Below are 20,771 nucleotides of genomic sequence, written 5' to 3'. Positions count from 1 at the left end.
ATGCAAATCAAAACCAAAATGAGGTACCATTTCACGCCCGTCAGAATGGCTGCTATCCAAAAGACTACAAGCAATAAATGCTGGAGAGGGTGTGGAGAAAAGGGAACCCTCTTACACTGTTGGTGGGAATGCAAACTAGTACAGCCACTACGGAGAATAGTGTGGAGATTCCTCAAAAAACTGGGAATAGAACTGCCATATGACCCAGCAATCCCACTGCTGGGCATACACACTGAGGAAACCAGAATTGAAAGAGACACATGTACCCCAATGTTCATCGCAGCACTGTTTATAATAGCCAGGACATGGAAGCAGCCTAGACGTTTGTTCATCTTTTCAAGTCAAGGAAATAAACCTTGCTCAGACTATCTACAAATGTGGCTAAGGAAATTTCAATCTCCAGTGAGTATTAAAATGATTACAAATGTACTGTCAAAAGAAATATATCTACTTTTATTATTTTGCTGTAAAGAGTGCCCAGAAGACCACATTTCTTTGAGAATACCTTTAAGACTGAAACTAACCTAGATTAGAATGGAAGGAGGGAAATGCCAGGAGATCTAGGTCTGTTTTCCTAAGGCCTCGTCGACCGTGCGGGCATTGCCCACATCCTCAGGGCTGGGACTGCAGCTTGTTCATTCTTTTATTCCCAGAACCTACCCGAGTGCCAAGCATATATGCATGCATGCATGCTAAGTCGCTTCAGGCGTGTCCGACTCTGTGTGACCCCATGGACAGCAGCCCACCAGGCTCCTCTGTTCACGGGATTTTCCAGGCAAGCATACTGGAGTGGGTTGCCATTTCCTTCTCCAGCCAAGCATACAGGAATCCCTAAATGTCCATCTGTTGAATGCATACTGTTGTTGTTTGGCCACTCAGTGGTATCCGACTCTGTGACCCCATGGTCTATAGCCCCACAGGCTCCTCTGTCCATGGGGATTTCTAGGTGAGAACACTGGAGCAGGTTGCCATTTCCTTCTCCATGGGATCTTCCCAACCCAGGGATTGAAGCTGCATCTCCTTCATGTCTCCTGCATTGAAGGCAGATTCTTTACCACTGAGCTATTGGGGAAGCCTGGAGTATTATGAATTTACCGTGACCTTGAACAAGTCACCTGACTTCTCTGGCCCTAGGCCAAAGCCATCTTTAAATTCTTGTCCAGTTCTAATATTTTAGGATGTGGAAGGATATTGGCCACTGTATTAAGAAAGCAAAAACACAGCTAGCTGGACTGGGATAAGGACAAATCACATTTGTAGAGTCCACGAGGTAGGCATAGGAAGAATGACTGGCCCCACCTCCTTGATCCTTCTAGTGACCCAATTTGTCCTTAATCTCATTCTTCAGGTGGGAACACAGTCCCTGAGTGGAAAAGTGAGCTTCTCAAACTATAGCTGGCACTCACTCCAGGTGTGTCTGACTCCCGAGTGCTCCCTTGACCACACTACAGAGCTTTTACCCAAGTGCATGGCCATAGGGGAACTGCTGTCTAGAGAAAGACCTCATGGAACCAGAAACATGAATGTGTGGAGTATCTCAAAAGCAAAACTAGTCATATAATTTCACCACCCCTCCTGTCCCCACTGTCCAGAATGGTGTCTCTCACTTCCAAATTTCTTTACTGAAAGGCCCCACATGTTAGACACAAAGGAGAAGAAGAATGTGCTAAGATGCAGTCAGAGTCAGGGATAATGAATGGGTACTGTCCTAAGAGACAGAAAAGAGCCTGGAATGTTGGACACCTGCCATAATGGAGGGGCTGGGAGTGTGCAACTCAGATGATTTCACAAGACTGCTGGAAATGGCATGCCTAGCAAGAGGGTACCTCTTCTAGGGTCAGGACCCCTGGGTCACTTTCTGGCCCCAGTGCTCATGGTAATGCATACATGACCTTGCATGAATGTCTTCCTCTCTTGGACCTCAGTTTCTGCATGGCAAAGTGAAATGATGACTTCTGGCTTCTCCCAGCTCTGGCTGGAGAAGCTCCAATACTTTGGCCATTTGATGCAAAGAGCTGACTCACTGGAAAAGACCCTGATGCTGGGAAAGATTGAGGGCAGGAGGAGGAGGGGGCAAGAGAGGATGAGATGGTTGGATGGTATCACTGACTCAATGGACATGAGTTTGAGCAAGCTCCAGGATATAGTAAAGGACAGGGAAGCCTGGCATTCTGCAGTTCATGGGGATGCAAAGAATCAGACATGACTTAGCAACTGAATAGCAACAACTGGGTTGAGAGGCACGGTTCAGAAAAGGTCAAAGGAATTCTGGAGCAGCAGCTAAGAACCCTGAGGTGAGAATATGCTTGACTTTTGAAACCTGAGCACCGTTCAGAGTGAAGTGAAGGTGGAGGTGGGGGATGAGGGAGACAGAAGAATTATCTAAGAGAGAAATCTGCCACTTCCTCTTATCATTGCTCACATCTAAAGATGGTGCCATTAGCAGCTGTGTGATGTTGAACAAGTTTTCTTTTCCGTGGTGCTCCTCTGTCCCCAGGAAGGAATGGGTAGTGGTTTACCATTAACCACTATTGGAGTAGAAAATGGCAACCCACTCCAGTATTCTTGCCTGGAGAATTCCATGGACAGTATAGTCCATGGGGTTGCAAAGAGCCAGACACGACTGAGCAACTAACACCATTCACAGCTAGTGGTGGCTGGGACCCAATGACATTCTAGACCCTGCTATTTCCAAAGCACTAGGATGATAAGATGGGGAGAGTAGCCTTCTCTTAGGAGTGATATGAGAAGTCCTCTTTGGCGGTGACCCTGTTCTTGTGGGAAAGATGCCTTGATGAGACCCTTAGGATAAAGTTGAATCCTCCAGGTCTGGCTATCTGCTTCTGAGAAAGATGAAAGGGTCTCTGCCTGGGAGAGGACAGAGGATGTGAAAATCCTAGAGGGAGAAAGATCAGGACAGGATTCTGAGGGAAAGGGTAAGGGGGCAAGGAAGAGAGTAGGGGGCTGGCCAGAAGGTTAACTGTTGGACACTGGAGGACATGGCCACTCTGCTCATCAGTACAGCAGAGTCTAAGAAACCAGAAAATGTCCATGGTATTGAGTGTCTTCTGGAAACTAGTCAATAGACTGAGTTTAAATCTTGGGCTAGATAGAAGTAGACAGTGGGCCTTTAAGAAAGATTTTTTTTTCTTTTTTTTTTTTTGGCTGAGCTGCATGGCATGTGGAATCTTAGTTCCCTGACCAGGGACCAAGCCCACACCCCCTGCAGCGGAAGCATGGAGCCTAAGCCACTGGAGCACCAGGGAAGTCCCTGGAAAGATCTTTGTGGGATGAGTGCATGCTTGCTTTAGAAGCCCCACTCCAGAATCAACATCCAGTGCACCTCCATGGTTGAGTTGAAGTTGACAAGGTCCTGGATGTAACGATGCATTTTTGGCCATTGAGTTAAACATTTATGATTCTGACACTGAGAGTACTTTTCTCCTCGTGCGTGTGTGTAGGTACAGTCAGTGCTTTTAGGGCTCGTGTGATAAAGGGCCCTGGCAGGAATGACTCCAGAGCTGCGGGCTTGCAGTGTATTTTGTGGACATCTTGATGAAGGCTCAGAACTTAAGGGAAAGTCAGGATGTTCGGGAAAAGTTCACCTGGATTCTAAGGCACTGGGGTGTTTGCGCTGCTATTAATACCTGCGTTACACTGGTCTTGGGGCCACACTCAGCGCTTCTCCTGGGTGGGGGCTTCTGGTCCAAGCACATTAACCTCTAGGTCATGAGTGGAATGTGGAGGATGGAGCAAGTCTCCACAGGTCCCAGGACTAAGTCCTTCATGGGATAAAGAGGTTAGGGGCCAAGAGGGCAGCCACTGCCTAATTCTCACAAGAGTGCCTCTTGGAGATGAGTATTTACTAAGTACTTACTCTGGTTCTGGCAATTTTGTTCATATCATCTCTTTTAATCCTCACCATGACCCTTCAGCATGGATGCTCTCACACCCCTTTTACGAATGAGAGTACTGAGGCTCAAGAATGCAAAATTGCTCTTCTAGGATCTACTAACATCTCCCAATGTGAAATTTATCTCCTGAGATCAGACAGCTGGGGCAGAACCAAGAGTGGAATCCCTCTCTGTCTGATGAAAGATGAAAGCTCACACTACTTTTGCTTAAATCTTGCTGTGGGGAAGGAAAAACAAAGGGAAGCATTCAAGAAACGGGGGAAAACTTTGTTTTGATCACCCCCAGTGGTTTAGACGGTTAAGAATCTGCCTGCAGTGCAGGAGACCCAGGTTAGATCCCTGGGTTGGGAACATTCCCTGCAGAAGGGAATGGCAACTCACTCCAGTATTCTTGCCTGGAAAATTTCATGGACAGAGGAGCCTGGTGGGCTACAGTCTGTGGAGTCACAAAGAGTCGGACACGACTGAGGGACTAACACCTTCACTTTGGGCTTCCCTGGTAGCCCAGATGGTAAAAAACCTTCCTGCCAATGCAGAAAACATTAGAGTTGCAGGTTCAACCCCTGAGTTGGGAAGATCCGCTGGAGAAGGGAATGGCTATCCACTCCAGTATTCCTGCCTGGAGAATTCCATGGACTGTGACCTGGCAGGCTATAGTCCATGGAGTCACAAAGAGTCGGACATGAGTAAGCAACTAACACTTTCACTTTATCTTTTGGCTTAAGAAGCAAGGAATTATTAACAAGCTCAAGAGAGAGGACAGGACCTCTGCCCAGCCTTTGCCACCAGCAGACCCAAGCCAAAGCACTGGACCTGGAATCTGAGCATCCAATGATGCTGAGAACCAAGGGCATGGTACGTCAGTGGGTCCTGGTGGGTCAATGTGGCCACTGGAGGGGTGCTGCCCTGTATTCTCAAGGGACGAGCAAAGTGGGGATCACCATCATCAAAATCACAGTCCTTCTAGGGTCACATCTCCACAGTGAGGTCACCCCTCCACCATAGTCAGCAGAGAAGCAATTACAGAAGAATCACTTTGATTAAGGATTATTATTGCAGCCCTCATTGTGGCTAATAATCAATGCTGATCTATACACCTCCCTTTCCCAAGGACCTCTGACTTAGAGGGGAAGTGTGATGTCCTAGTCTGGAGTTATTAATAAGCCCCATGTCTGAGCAGATGGGGCTAGGAACAGGCTCAGATAAGGTAAAGGGTTTGCAATTTCCACTGGTCTCTTCATCTCTCTCAGATCTCAATTTCTGCTGCTGCTGCTGCTGCTGCTAAGTTGCTTCAGTCGTGTCCGACTCTGTGCGACCCCATGGACTGTAGCCTACCAGGCTCCTCCGTCCATGGGATTTTCCAGGCAAGAGTACTGGAGTGGGGTGCCATTGCCTTCTCCGCTCAATTTCTAGGGCAGCTCAAATAAAATGTCTATAACTTTTACACTCAAATCTTCTTGGCTAAAAATATGAGGGGACTTTGGTTACTTGATGCAAAGAGCCGACTCAATGGAAAAGATACTGGTGCTGGGAAAGACTGAGGGCAAGAGAAGAAGGGGGAGACAGGATGAGATGGTTGGATAGTATCACCAACTCAATGGACGTGAGTCTGAGCAAACTCCAGGAGATGGTGAAGGACAGCGAAGACTGGTGTGTTGCAGTTCATGGAGTTGCAAAGAGTCAGATGTGACTGAGCAACTGAACAATAGGAAAGGATGTATCCCAGAAGTGTTTTCTGCTTCTTTTGGGGGGCAGTTTAGTGAGATAGCTGGGTCCTTCATTCATTTCTTAAACATTTCCTGTGGTTTTACTTTCATCAACTCATTCAGTTGCCCAGTCTATACACTTTATTGAGTCTTACTATGTGTAGTAATCTTTTGAAGTTCTATATCTTCTTGAAAACTTGGAGACACTATAAACCCTCTCCAATCATCCAAACGCCTGGAACTCATGAATTTGTAAAATGACATCTAAGTGAAAGTGAAGTCGCTTAGTCATGTCTGACTCTTTGTGACCCCATGGACTGTAGCCTACCGGGCTCCTCTGCCCATGGGATTCTCCAGGCAAGAACACTGGAGTGGGTTGCCGTTTCCTTCTCCAATATGACATCTGAGCTGAAGGGAATTTACAGACCTCCCTCCAAACCCCTACACAACACGCAGAAGTCCACTCATTCCCACTCTATGGCATGATGGATCCCAAGGTAGGACCCATGCTTAGTGAGATATCATTTTGGTGATCTGATGAAGGGGAAATGTTTCCTCTGATAAACCAAGCAAAGGAAAGTCCTGGTACCTCTGAAAGCTGGGTAAAATGCCAAAACCTAGCATTCAACTAGAAGCCAAGAGCGTCGTTCTGACGCTGCTGCTGACTTGCTCTGTGATTCTGTGCGAGTTCCCTCCTTCCTATCTATGGACCTCAGCTTCATCATCTTTCCAATAATCAGTTACTCCTGCCTAGTTTAAAGAGCCTTTTTAGTCTTGAGAGTCTAGGTCGCCCAGGTCAGCCTCTCACTCATTTCCAACATGAGTCCTCTTCTCCAGTTTGCCAGACTATGTCTTCCCACCTGAATATCCCAGCACCTCACCCAGGGGACGCCCATTAGCTCTTCCCTTCTAGAGTGACTCCCCTTGGAGCTAGCCCTTCCTAAGAGGCAGCAGTGGGCTTTGGAGGAAAACAAACCTGGGCCCCATGGTGGAGCCCTCCAGGAATAGCATGGCCTTGGACAAGTTCTTTCAACTCTGAACCTTGAGTTTCTCCTACGTGAAAATTAAAATAATAATATTACTTTCCACTTAGACTTACTGGACCCTCACCCCACCCAATGAACTAGTCACAGCAGTTCCGATGCTATTTTCTTAGAATCTTCTCTTTCCTTCTACTTTCCCTCCCTTCCTGCTTTTCTCTTTCCTCTTTTGCCAGATTTGGAAGATCTTGGAGACACCATGCTTGTCCACATTCTACTCTCTCCCCAGCTGCACAACAAGGCAGTCTGCATAGATGGATTGCATAGAACAGGTGGGAGGGATCAGAAGCAAAGACAACCCCCTGTCCAAGCCCTGGTGCTGAGTCCCAGCAGGGGGACTGGGAGGTGGCCCCGGGTCTCGTACCTTTCAGCTGCGCAGGGTGGCGGCACTGGAAGGAGCACTTGCTCCCGAACGTGGTGCCCTCGAGGCAGGAGAACGAGGCGGCGTACACGTGGTGCTGATCTGGGACGCCACAGTCCACTGGCTCGCATGCCACCTGCTTGTTCCACTTGCCCTCCGTGCAGGTCACCGTGACGCTGGGTCCTGTCTGGAAGACGGAGGCGGGCACCGTGAGATGCGGCAAGCAGAAACCCACCCATGGGGACACCCTTCTCCCCTGGGCTACGGCTCCCGGAGGTCCATGCTCGACATTTAGCTCCCTTTCTTTCCAGGACCCCAGCAACTGTTTGAAGGAGGTACTTCAGTTCCCACTTTACAGCTGCCGAAACTGAGGCTCAGAGACCTTAAGTGACTCCAAGTTTCTTAGCTGGACAAAGGCTAAGTGGGGATTGAGCCCAAAGACGCGGCTCTGCGGCTCTGCACGGCTGGAGAGTCTCCCAGATAGTTATTTCCATCATGTTGCTGTGAATCTTAAGGCTCAGACTTCTCAGGGCCAGAGGACTTCTTTCATGAAATAGCCTCTGAAACACAGCACAACTGTGGGACACTGGATGTTAACCTTTGTATCTTTTCCTGGCCCTGGCGGGTGGGGGGCAGGGGGGATTGTGCTTGGCACAGAGGGGGCATCACCCTAGGGGGATGGGAGAACGGGATTTGGTTCTTGGTGCTGTGAGATCGTGGGCAAGTCCCTTTCCTCACTTGAGCTATCCTTTTGGCGTCAAAGCCAAGCATTGCTCTAAGAGCCACTCCCTGCTCCAACACATGATGCTTCAATAGCTGGGAGAGGTAGACGTGAAGAAGGAAGGAGGCTAGGCAAATGAAAGAGTCGACAGGATTCGACACAAACTAGAAGACAGCATGGCTGGGCGTAGAAGGGCAAGTTCAGGCTGCAGGGCCAAGGCAGGGTCCGTCCACGGCAGACCAGCCCGGGGGCCTCCATTCAAGGAGGAAGCCGCCACATTCCAGGCGATCGGGGATGCCAAATGTTGAGCTGGGGTTTTAAAAGTATGGGACACTGTCCCCCCATCAAAGGGATGAAAGGTCCCTCACTGCCAAAGCCAGCTTAATTGTTTTCACAGGAGTTCGGACCTGCTGTGTCTGACACACGGAAGCAGGTGTCTAAGCAACTAAGGGCCCCAAAGCTCCTCGGTGGGACTCTTTGCGAGCCCAGAAGCTCTGTGCAAACAGGCCTTCCCAGCAACAAGGATCGTGCACCACCCCCAACCAGAGCATAAAGGGGGAATCTCTTGGCAGGGTCCCACAAGAGGCTGCACATGGAATCCTCAAATCTCAGGGCTTAATTCATTGCTCCTCTCTGCACCCACCTGAGACCTCACAGCCACTTTGGCTGAAAGCACCATTACACCATATCTAAGTCCACCCGAGGCCACTATCCTTGTGCAGGACTCAGCCCTCTTCCCAAGGCTCCCCCGTGGCTGGACTCCAAGCCACACCCATGTGGGCTGCTGGAAGGACCTTCATCACCCATGATCTGACCACGTCACTTCCTTCAACAGCTCCCTGCTGCCCTAAAGAGGACCCTCCCACTCCCTGACCAAGCTAACAGGGCCTTGCACCAGCACACCTTGCTTGCCTCTCCAGCCTCACTGCTTAGATAAGTTCAGTAAAACAAACGTCTGTCTGTGGCACCCTCCTTCTCACCAACGGGCATCCACATATTCCTGTCCATGCCCAGAGCCTGCCTCCTTCCCTCCCTGCAATGTGCAACCCTCTGCCTAGCTCTCCAGTTCTCAGTTTTCATCTCACTTCTTCCAGGGAGCTTTCCTTGACTGCCCCCGTCCTTCCACAACACCCCGCACTTCCCTTCACAATGTTTATCACATGGTACGGCCATTACTCACTCATCGTATGCTCCCGGTCACTAGTCACTAAGCCCCTTAAGAGGAGGAACTAGGTTCATCTTAGTGACTTTTTTCTCTAGCACCTAGTATAGCATACCTGGCGACTCAGACAGTAAAGAATCTGCCTGCAATGCAGGAGACCTGGGTTTGATCCTTGGGTTGGGAAGATCCCCTGGAGAAGGGAATGGCAATCCACTCCAGTATTCTTGCCTGGAGAACCCTCATGGAAAAAGGAGCCTCGCAGGCTGCAGTCCATGGGGTCACAAAGAGTTGGACATGACTGAGCAACTAAGCAGAGCATAGTACAGCATCTGGTTCCCAGTGCACAGATGTTTGAATGAATGAATGAGCATCGCATTGACAGGCGGCTTACCTCTTCTGAAACCAGCCCACTCAATTGTAGCGGGGTTCTGACTGTGAGGGTTTCAGTCCAAAAGTCATGCTCAGCCCATGGTTTTCCAGATTTTCAACCTACACAGGAGACACTGGTGCCTGTGGTGTGAATCACTGCTCTGCACAGGAACCATTGTCTCAGAAATCCCAGATTGAGGCAGTCTTTCATTCAATCCACATCTCTTTACTGAGCATCTACTATGTGGCAGCAGTGCTTCAAATGCTGAGGATTCAGCAGAGAACAGGTCCAACACCCGCTCAGCCCTTCGTGGGCTGGAGAGGGCCTCTGAGCCCGGCACCCACACACACCTGGCTTTTGATCAGCTCGTCATCCCGCTGAATCTGGAGCACGTAGCCCGTCCGGCAGCGCACAGTGCACTGGCCACCGTGGTAGCCGTCACTGCTGGAGCAGTTGAGCGAAGCGTTCTCCACAGCCAGCTTTGGGCAGTCCGCGGCCTCACATGCGAAGTGCACACAGCTGAGGAGAAAGGGAACAAGAAGGTGAGAGGGAGCTTTCTTGCAGGACCGAAGCACTCCAGCCAGAAGACAAAGGCTAATGGGCTTCTGCTCCAAATTGAAAGAGGCTGAGACAGGAGATACACAGAGTGGACAAGACTCCAGAGGAGGAGTGGCCAAAGTTTATCACTAAGAGCGGTTTACAGAAACAGACAAACTGGGGCTCAAATCCTACATCTTAAAAACCTGACAAATTACGAATCTCCAAACGCTGTAGAACCTTAGTTTTTCCATCTGCAAAATGGGAATTATTATGATTACAGCAAGTGTAAATTGAGTCTCTTATCTGCCAGGCACTGAGCTGAATGAAAGCCTCTTCATATTTTAAAACAGCACTCACTTCTGAGGGTCGTTGTGAGAATTAAATCAGATAGTTGAGCAAAAGCATGGAGTAGAATTCCTGGCACATAAGGGCACGCAGGTATGGATAAATCTATGCTCTATTACCTAGAAGCTGTCTAACTTTGGGCAAGGTCCATCACCTCTCTGAGTTTCAGTGTACTCTCAGATTCGGCTAAACCATAGCTCCATGAGATTCAACTGAGGTCCTGAAGGTGGAGGTCTTTTATAAACTGTAAAGTGACTTTAGAATGGTTAATAAAGTTGTGCAGAGACCATGCCATGCATCTTACTGTAGCTGCTGTTGCTACCTTCCTGCCAACTGTAATTGACTTGTTCAAGTCTGAGCTCCATCAAAGTGTCTACAGGAAGCTTTCTCATGTCCCCAGGCAGCGCTGGGCCCTCCTTTCTCTCATGCCCTGGCCTGTTGCTTCACGCACTGAAAGCACAGGTCTGGGGTGCCTACCATGTGCCGGAATGTGTGCTAACCCTTCAGGAAATGGAAACAACATAAAGCCCCCATGCTTAGATGATCTTTCCCCTCGTATTACCGTCACGCAGACGCTTAATAACATTAGCGACTATTCACCGATTGCTTATATACATGAGCTCACCCACCCTCACGGTGACCCTATGAGCTAAGTGTTACTCATTTTACTGTTGGAAAGTCAGGGAGCGGCGAGATCGAGTTACTTGTTTAAGTTCCCATCCAGATGTGTGACTCCAAAGTCCTCATTATTAACCTCACCCCACACCTGGACTAGAACTTCCCTGAGGGTAGAGATAATGCCTGTTTCATCTCGGTGTACTTCGCACTGCCAATGAAAATGCCTTGGGTGAAATAGATGTTTCCTAACTAGCAAGGAACAAATGGTGGAGGTGTCTTGCAACAACTCTTAAGCGCTCTGCAAATATCGGGATATTGAATTTGATGGTTTCTGGGAGGCAGTTCTCGCTAATGTTGCCCCTCTGACCCTGTCTACCCCAACTCCTGGTGTACGATATACAAAGATTGCTGGGGTTGCCATTCAGAGCCTTAAAGTGTTTGTTTTCCTGTTTCTATCTAGGACACGAGGAGCGGTGTGGGGGTCAAACTAACTTAAGAAGAAACTCTCACCTTTTTGCTTGGTGCTGGTTTCAGGATACCCCACACTGAGGGTTTTATAGGAACATGGTTCCTCATCCCCACTCTGCATCCCCTGCTCAAAAGTATGGTGAGAAAGCGGGATAACTGGGTGAGGGAGGTGAGGAACAAACATCTCCAGCACTTAGCACAAACAAACTCACTTTTTAAAATACCGGGACAAAGGCAAGTGTTTGATTCAGGTCTCAGACCCACACTGATGTAGGCTTTGTAGCTTCCACATACCCGCCTCCCCTTTACAAACGCAGGATGAGTTGGGATGAAATGACACTCGCTGAGACTTTCTGATGTCCTGCCCTTTTTTCTGCTCTGACAGCCTCTGCGCTACGCCACCCAGAAGACTGTAGCTGTGGAGTCAACACAAGGTCTTTAACACCAAACAATGCATCTGTTCACGTTGTGTAAGCGCTGGGGGAAAGAGCCACATGGTTCTAATTTAAATAGATTTAAGTCTGTAAGCTACCAGCCTCCAGGCAGGTCTTCTGACCTTTGCCTTACAGTTTGACCATTCTCACTCTGCACGCCCAGGAGGCCCCTGATCTTCCATCTGATGATGGACCAGGGGGGCCTCTGGGAACGCTTTTTGAAAGACAAGGGCTCTGGGCTTCTCTGGGCTGTGTGGCCATTAAGGTAAAAAAAAAAAAAAAGTGCTCTCCATCCTGTGCACATTAAGGTTCTTCTTCATAGGAAAAGGAGAAACTAAAAAACAGGATTTCCTCGAATGGAAAGGACCTATAGCTTAGCAGGTAGGCAGATCTGGGCTCCAGCCCAGGCTCACCATTTATCAGTTGTTTGATCATGAAAAGTCATGAAACAAGAGCCTCAGTTTCCTCCTCTGTTGAGTGGAGGCCATAAAATGATCCATCTCTCAAGACTGTCAAAACAAGGTGACGTGTCAGCCACTGACTCATCAATTCAACACACTTGCCTGGGGATCTCACTGCACGGCAGACACTGTTCTAAACACTATGTGGATTTGAGGACGGAGGGCATGTGCCAAAGACAAGTCATAAATAAGCTTGTTTCAGATAGTAAAGCACATACAGTAGCAGCACTAACCCCAGGTGAAACTAGAGAGGGTGGCGCCTGGGGGAGGGGTGGGCGGGACACTGCAGAGAGGGGTCAGGGAAGCCTCCTCTGGGGACACCTGAGCTAAGACTCAGATGAAACGATGGGGATCAGCCACGTGAATGAAGGTTTGGAGCAGAGGGAATTCCAGGCAGAGCGAAGGGCATGTGCAAAGGTCCAGGACAGGTTGGAGCTCGGCGTGCTTGCAGAACAGAAAGTCCAGTGCATGAGAAATGCTATGGAAACTATGATGTACCGTGAGAAGGGGGTCTCTCTCCTCTGGCTCCTTCTACTACAGAAGGAAAACATCCCCTATTCACATGGGCTGCCTGACCAAAAAAAGTCTTTTTTCAAATGGGGAGAGCCGATGCTCAGTCAACTTTCTCCATTGCAGGACTTCTCAGAACCTTAACTCTAATGCACATGCTGGGTTTCCAGAAGGGACTAATGCATGCATAACTTTCCAAGCTCTGATAGCCTTTCCCCGTGGCATGTTTCTTAGGACTACGGTCCTCTGGAACGTATCTTAGGGAATGTGGCCTCCCTGCATTTTCAGGACATTCATCTGCACCTGGCTTACAGGCTTGAGGACAGAAAAGAAAGGGGAAGAGGAAGCACTATGCCCCAGGTATTGGCAGCTGTGTTTTACCTACATCATCTTATCTGCATCCTCATTGTGAGTTCATGAGGTAGGGTTAGTATACCCATTTGTGAAAAGAAGAGACTAAGACTAAGCGAGTTTAAATCACTCGCCCAAAGGCACTTGGCGTGGACAGGATTCTGGCATGGATCTGCCTCTCTGTCCCTAAGTCCCTGCCCTTCCCTTCACTGTCCTATTAGCTGGAAAGGGCTGTGTGAACACATTGTCCAAAAATGATAAACATCACCCCAGCGGCCCCTCCCAAATAACTCCCTGACACAGCTCTGTCATTTCTGAGGCAAAAAAACAAAAATCAAAACAAGGAAAACAAAACAAAAGCCTCTGCCTTCATTAAAAAAAAGGAGGGGGGGAGGGATTTCATACCAGTGATGGGCTGTCATAGAAGAACAAAAGAAGAGGGAAAAAGGAAAAGAAGCCACTTCTCAGAAGGGAGGACAGTGGTTGATCCCAACGGGGGAAGGGATACAGGTAATTTTACCAATAAAATTCGCACACCTGGGCAAAGGTGACACTAGGCACCCTCCCCGCCCTATGCAAAGATAATCAGATACTTATGAATTGTCTTTTCTTCTTATACATATGTAGGTTATTTACGTAGAGACTCAAGTTCCACACAGAGGCAGATCCTTAAGTGATCTGAGAGTCTCCAACTGTCACCCCCCACAGGCAACTGAAAGGGCCCCCAATTGTGCATAATGTGGGATAACTGTGTACCCCTCAACTGGGAGAGAGGAGGCCAGAGGTCAAAGGGTGGGGAGGGCCTCCCCTCCTGGCTCCCCCTTGACCCATGGCTCAACTCCTGTGGTTACTTAGCTGCAATCATGCCATGGGGCAATGGGGGCAGTAAACAGGCAGCTTGTTTATGAATCATTCTGAGCGGCTCGGCTGGGGACAGCCAAACACACAGCACATGTCACACTGGGAAATGAAGGGAAAATGCTCTTGGCATGAGTGCTGTAGGATCACTTGAGAAGTGAGACAGGGTTAGCAAGGTAGGACTCGTTTTTCTGCCCAGCAATGAGGCTACGGCAGGAAGCGATCCTAACAGGCTCTATTTCCCTGGAATTCTAGAAGCAAGCTGGTGATGCTGTGGGTGCAGCATTGGGAGGCAGAGTCAGCAGCTACAGGGTCTGGCCAACCATCTGAATGGCCAGGTGAGCTGAGTGGGGGGTGGCCAGTGGGGTCCACCTGCTGACCAGAGCTGCGTCTCCAGTCCCAGGATCTGAGTGGGCCCGATGTTACAAATCTTGTGATGTGTTTAAGAGCAGAAAGGATTCTGGCCTTTACTCTGTACTCTCCTGATAGTTAACTGTTACAAGTAATTTAAAAACATGTCAAACAAGGGCCAAAAACCCCACAAGTTGCTGGTGGCCATGTGGGGCCTCTGGGACAGCTGTTTTGATACCTCTGATGATGGGGTGGGGTGGGGGGAGAGAGCTTTGCCCTGGAAGTCCTGAGACCTGGATTCCAATGCCGTGTGGTTCTGCACCCTAATCCACTGGGGCGACTTTGGGAAACACTTTCCCCTCCTGGACCTTAGGTTTTCCATCCTCGAGTGAGAGTAAGGAACCAAAGAATCTCTTCACGCCTCCTAGCTTCCAGGGGTCAAGTCAGGGTGGGGATAAAACCATAAAGATGTATAATTTCAGAGCCCGCTGGAATGGAAACAAGTAGATTTTGATAATCTCATGTTTTGACAAGGATATGGAGCAACAGGGATTCTGACAGGCAGGCCGGGGCTGGAGTGTGGGTTGGACAGCATCTTAGAAAAGAGTCAGGCATATTCATATGGGTGAGACAGCTGCATGCTTGGGCACAGAAGTTCCATTTGCAGGCATATCCCCCAGGCCAGCCACTCCCAACAGATGTTCCAAGAGGTGCTGATCCATTCGAGGGTGGGGACACTGGGTGAACCTGTGGACAGCAATCTGAGGCCTGGGGCATCCGGTTGTGAGAAGCTTCCTTCTGGGCTCCCAATCTTATATACAGATTCCTAGAGAGCCCCCAGTTAGGGCACAGACTCTAGGATCCCTTGGTTCCAGCCTGTAGGTACCACTCTGATGCCACCACTACCAATAACTACCAGACTAAGTTCACATTGGCTGCAAGGAGTGAGTCTAGTCACACGAAGAATTTATTGTCCCCTTGGAAGGAAAGTTATGACCAACCTAGATAGCATATTAAAAAGCAGAGACATTACTTTGACAACAAAGATCCATCTAGTCAAGGCTATGGTTTTTCCAGTGGTCATGTGTGGATGTGATAGTTGGACTATAAAGAAAGCTGAGCGCCGAAGAATTGATGCTTTTGAACTGTGGTGTTGGAGAAGACTCTTGAGAGTCCCTTGGACTACAAGGAGATCCAACTAGTCCATCCTAAAGGAGATCAGTCCTGGGTGTTCATTGGAAGAACTGATATTGAAGCTGAAACTCCAATACTTTGGCCACCTGATGCGAAGAGCTGACTTATTGGAAAAGACCCTGATGCTGGGAAAGATTGAGGGCAGGAGGAGAAGGGGACGACAGAGGATGAGATGGCTGGATGGCATCACTGACTCAATGGACATGGGTTTGGGTGGACTCAGGGAGTTGGTGATGGACAAGGAGGCCTGGTGTACTGTGGTTCATGGGGTTGTAAAGAGTCGGACACGACTGAGTGACTGAACTGAACTGAAGGTTGATCCTCTAAAGGCTAGCTGTCAATCAGAGCTGCCTCTTTCTGGATGCTCTGACATGGAAAAAGTGGGAAGAGTTTGAAGTAGAGAGAGGAAGAGAATGCAAAACATGAGAAGGAGGGAAGGGAAGGAGGGAAGGGAAGAAGCTAATTTTCTGAACACACGGCCCACTGAATGCTGTACTAAACAGCTCCATCTCTGTTTAGAACTACAGGCTGGATGATGGCACGTGCGTGTGTGTGAGTGTCTAACCCCTGAAGCCTCAATTCCTGACGGTCCCTTTTCTCACTTAGGAAGCCTCATAGCTTCCCTCCAACCATCACGAGGGCCCCCTGTCTTTTCCCCTTCCCCTTCTTGGTGCAGAGCTGGAACTCAGCTGGAATTCCACCACTGGACCTCTCCTTTGGAACCGGATCCTGTTTTCCTGGGTCTCTGAATTAACTCCAAGTACCGCAGGGGGACAGAGACCCTTGAAACCGGGTCAGAACACACACGTCTGGACTGACTTTGCCGTGATGAGGTTTCTCCCTTGGCAGCTCACTAGTTCTCACGCTGCCCCCAGGAGAAGAGAAAGCAAGCAAGGAGGGAGCACGGGGTGAGAGAGGAGGGAGGGGAAGAGGCGGAGGGGCAGCAGGGAGGAGAGAGAGCCAGAAGGAGGACAGGTGGGAAGGAGATGAGAGGGGGACTCTGAGTGGGCAGAGGAAGGGGGTTGGGGGGTGGGGGCCACACTTCACTGCCTGGGAAGCAGCTGAGAGTCAAGTGGGCCATTTCCACTAGAGCAGCTGAGCTATAAAAAGGGATGCTATTTACCTTGGTGTTTCAAGAATGAAGGAAAACATCCCGTGGCTTTTTACAGTTGTTGCTTATTTTTCTTTTCTTCCCTCCTGGTTTGTTTGTGCTAATGCATTTACACATTTGCACAGTCCTGTCTGTTAGGGTAAATCCTTCTTCAGCACCCCAGGAGCAGCTGCGGTCCTCCCCGACTCCCCGCCCCACTCCTACCCCATAGCCCTGGCATTCAGGAGGAGCAGCCTATCTTAGGCCCAGCGAGGTCAGGGCCCAGCCAGCCGGCCCCGGGAGCTGCACCTCTCTCCCTCTACTCTGTCTCACTGACAAGTGCCCACAAGGGAGGAGCACAGGGAAGTCCTCTCCTGTCCTGGATGAGCCTGGTCCTGCTGAGCAGAGTGTGGTTCTCAGGGGCGGACAAAGTGAGATTTTACCTCCCACTCCCTGGACAGTCTCAGCTCACTCACTCTGTCCATACCTCACCAGCCGGGTGTGATAATGAAATAGGATGAAATCAACGTGGGTCCCTTCCTCTTCCCTCTCACCGCTCCTGCCTCTTGGGAATCACAGACTGTTCCAAGTGGAAGGAACCACAGAGAACACAGATCCGTCACTGCAGCCGTTTCACATGTGGGGAGACTGAGGCCCAGAAAAGAGAGGGGTCTGGCTCTCCATCCCACCACTAGCCAGAGACAGGGCAACATCCTGCCCCGCTTCTGTGTGTTTCCATGAGAGGTCAAAGGACTCAACACACACTTACTGATGGACTTGTTTTCAAGGTTAAACACTTCTTACTGTTTACTTGGGACACGGGAACTGCTAATGAAGGATTCAGAGAAGCCAGCGCTGGCCTCAGTCAACTCGGGGATGGTCTTGGTGGCTGGTTAGGGACAAGAAAGCATTTCACAGAGGGTCTGATGGATTTGCATTTTCTGTCGACATTGTTTCCCTGGGTTCTGAGAATTAACTTATTTTTATAGTCTGGAGAGGCAGGGATGAAAAAGCCCTCTCAGGGTGAAATACAACAATGAATGATATTTAAGGAGCTCTTTTGCCTCTGAAGGATTGCGACAGACTTTGCACAACAGAAGCTAGAGACAGTGGGTGCAAAACAATGTGGGTTTTGCAACCACCTTTTGTGTCCTCTGGTAGCAGGGGCGTGGGAAAGGCTGGGGTCCCCTCTCCCCACCCCTCTTTTCTCTCCTGCTCCCAGGTATACAGGGCAGGGCTGAACTGCCTTTCAGAGGGCCTTGCTTTGGGGGAGCCCACTGAGACCCCCAACTCTTTAAACAAACGTCAGAGATGCTGTGTGACTCTGGACCAGCCCTTCTCGTTCTGAAAACCCAGAGGTTAACATGCAAGTTTGGACAACGCGGGTGTACTAGATGAGCTCCGAGGCTTCTTCCAGCTCAACTCTAAGAACTTTACGTGCAATTCTGCACAGAAAAGCATCAGCATTGCATCAGAAAGTGGCGATAAACACTCTGTATCAACACATTATCTTTGCACAGCACCTAAGAGTTTGCAGGAGCACTTTCATCTGTGGCACACCATTTAACTCTCACGACCACCCTACTGGGTAGATATTACTCCAAAGGAGACAAGTGAGACTCACCAAAGTGAAGTGAGACAAGTCAGGAAGGGGCAGATTCAAACCCAGGTCAGAGTATCACTAGAGCTCATATTTTTTTCCAGGAAGGATCCTCCTTTCCTAGCTCCACACTAGGTATATTAACAGATACAGATCAAAGACACCACAGAGCCATGTCATGCAGTTAAAAGACAGACACCAGGACCACTGGGAGTATCTCCCAGGAGGGTTATGTCTCTTGCCTGTGCTACTTAGGAAGCAGAATGTTCCAGTATTTCAGAGCTGGAAGACAGCTAATCCACCACCCCTCACTTCATTCAAATGAGGATTCTGAGGTCCAGAGAGGGAAAGTGGTGCTCCCAAGGTCACCCTGCAGGTTGCCGTCAGCGCTGGGACCTCGAACAAGGTGAAAGAGGTCCTCCTTCCACAGCTACGTCTCTACTGCCCTCCCGCACCCGGTCGAATTCAGAGTCGTGGGGTCCTCCCAAGCCCCAAGGCAGAGCTAGACAGAGGCCAGACGATGGAGAAGGGAGAGACACACAGACTTTTTCCTGTAACACCCATGGCTGCCCGGCTCAGGGTCCACCCCGGAGCACAGACCCGGGGTACCTTACCTCTGCTCGGCAGAGCTGTAGGTCTCCCCTCTCTGGCAGCTGCTCAGGGTGACGGGGTCAAAGTTGTCGAAGGAGCGGAGGGCCACCCCCGAGATGGCGACCAGGGGTGAACTGAAGCTCACGCGTACCGCCTGGCTGTGGTAGAAGGGCTGGCTGAGGTCATGGACCACAGGGATAATCAGGGGATTGTTCCGGCAGCTCAGGACGTGGAGGCCTGTCAGGGGAGACAGAGGGCCGGGGGGCCAGGCTCATTACTCAAGGCCAGTCATGCCCTCCCCAACGGGCCCTTCCCGAAACCCCCAGACCCTTTCATGTCACTGCACAAAAGCACTATTGGGTGGCCAGCGGGGATTTTGAGTTTGATTGAAAGTTTCTTTGTCTGCCTTTTTCTCTTGGCTCCAAATCTTTCCAATCCCCTCGCCTCGCCGCTCCCTAAGCTCTCCCTTCACCTAGCGCCCACGGCCCCTCCCTCTCCCCCAAAGGGCCACCCCTTGGCCAAGCCTCCCTTCCCTCCCACCTCCCGTGAGGGCTTGGCTGGTCTGAGTTGCTAGTTTTCAGGCAGTCATCAAGATGAGGGAAACAAGTCACAGAAATAGGTCATCGTTGGGGAAAAAAAAGCCTCCTCTCATTTCTAAGCTAAGAACCTGGGACCAGCCCTGCGAGGTAAGGACCTCTGCATCCATTTGGCAGAGAGGAAAGGCAGAAATGTGACAGGAGGTGGCTTTCCACGGGGACGCAGCACCGTGTGCCATACAGAGTCCAAGGAGAAGCCAAACTGCTTCACCCAGTTCTTTCTAGAAGTCCCCAGGCTTTGCAAAGTGGTGGGGAGGGAGTGGGCTGGGGAGAAAAGGTACATAGGAGAGGGAGGAGAATGATGGGGTGGGTTGGAGTTGGGAAAACCAAAGCTGGCTTTGGTGTTTGATGGACTTCCGTTCAATTCTTGGCTCAGTAAATCTCCCTGACAGCTCAAGTGGTAAAGAGTCTGTCTGCTATGCAGGAGACCTGGGTTTGATCCCTGGATTGGGAAGATCCCCTGGAGAAGGGAATGACTACCCACTCCGGTATTCTTGCCTGGGGAATCCCATGGGCAGGAAAACCTGGCGGGCTACAGTCCATGGGGTTGTAAAGAGTCAGACACAACTGAGCGACTGACACACATAACAGATACTCACTTCTTTACTATGTGAGTCCACCAAGCCCCTGACACTCAGTGTCTGCCTCTAGAAAGTGAGACCATCCTGACCAAGCCCTGGGAGTCCTGCTCTGCTGGGGCGTGAGGCTCCCAGTCTAGCAGGTCTGCATCTGTAGTCCACTGGCATAGAGCCGCAGAGCCTCCATGGCAATGCCAGGGTGCTGAGGATGCAGGACAGGGGAGCTGGTGGGGAGGGCCAGGTGGACACTCAGGAATCAAATAGCAGGATCCAAGGATCTCTACTGGAGCCCGAGTCTTTCCCCTTCCTCTGGAAACCTCTCCACAGAGCCCTTTGCGATGCCAGGACAGCTATGAAAATATTTGCTTCTCGCTTAGGGACATTTCCCAGGAATCTGGATAAATCCAGAGGGGTTTCCTTTCCCTTCCTTATTAATGCGTTTCCCCCTTGCCTTGAAAACTGACCAAATAAGTAAACATAAAAACAAAACAAAACCCCTCCCCACTGCCTGAGCCGCGGCTTGACCCTGACATAACCCCTGACGAGCTTACTTCCTATGGGGCTTTGAAACGAGCTCCTTGTGGAATCATACGGGCACAGCTTTGAAGCTGGGACTTCTGCGGTGGCTTGGACTTCCAGAGTAGACTGGGCAGGGTGTCTGGGCAGTGTGGGAGGGGGTGGTGGGGCTCTCTGAGTGTGGGGTCTTGTGCTCAGCACGGGTCAGCACATCTCAAGTGAGAGCTCATTTGCTATCACGGATGCCCCTAGTTACAGGGTGAAGGGCAGTGGGCGATGATTCTGAAAACCTGGCTTCCTTGCTCACCAGCTGGCTCTGGCCATGTGACCCAGGCCTCTCAACGTGTCTCTGTGTGTCTCAGGTGATGATACATATAATGGAAAAGCATCTTTACT

The 20,771-nt window shown here is 50.0% G+C and overlaps 1 protein-coding gene across 3 annotated transcripts in view; it reads right to left on the bottom strand.

The window, feature by feature from the left end:
- Positions 1 to 20,771, bottom strand: part of PAPPA (pappalysin 1) — a 557,592-nt gene that overhangs the window by 53,803 nt on the left and 483,018 nt on the right. For all 3 annotated transcript variants that reach the window (XM_081575791.1, XM_081575790.1, XM_081575782.1), the window contains 3 exons: positions 18,709 to 18,922; positions 9,625 to 9,793; positions 7,025 to 7,208 (listed from right to left, as the gene is read on the bottom strand). In XM_081575791.1, the coding sequence (XP_081431917.1) occupies positions 7,025 to 7,208; positions 9,625 to 9,793; positions 18,709 to 18,922 (567 nt within the window). The remainder of the gene's footprint in view (positions 1 to 7,024; positions 7,209 to 9,624; positions 9,794 to 18,708; positions 18,923 to 20,771) is intronic.

The sequence above is a fragment of the Giraffa tippelskirchi genome, chromosome 1 (genome assembly GCF_054371585.1).
Source record: "Giraffa tippelskirchi isolate mGirTip1 chromosome 1, T2T-mGirTip1v1.2.pri, whole genome shotgun sequence".
In the NCBI taxonomy this organism is placed as follows: Eukaryota; Metazoa; Chordata; class Mammalia; order Artiodactyla; family Giraffidae; genus Giraffa; species Giraffa tippelskirchi.
Note: the sequence above shows the minus strand (reverse complement) of the source record. Positions and strands in the feature narration are given on the sequence as shown.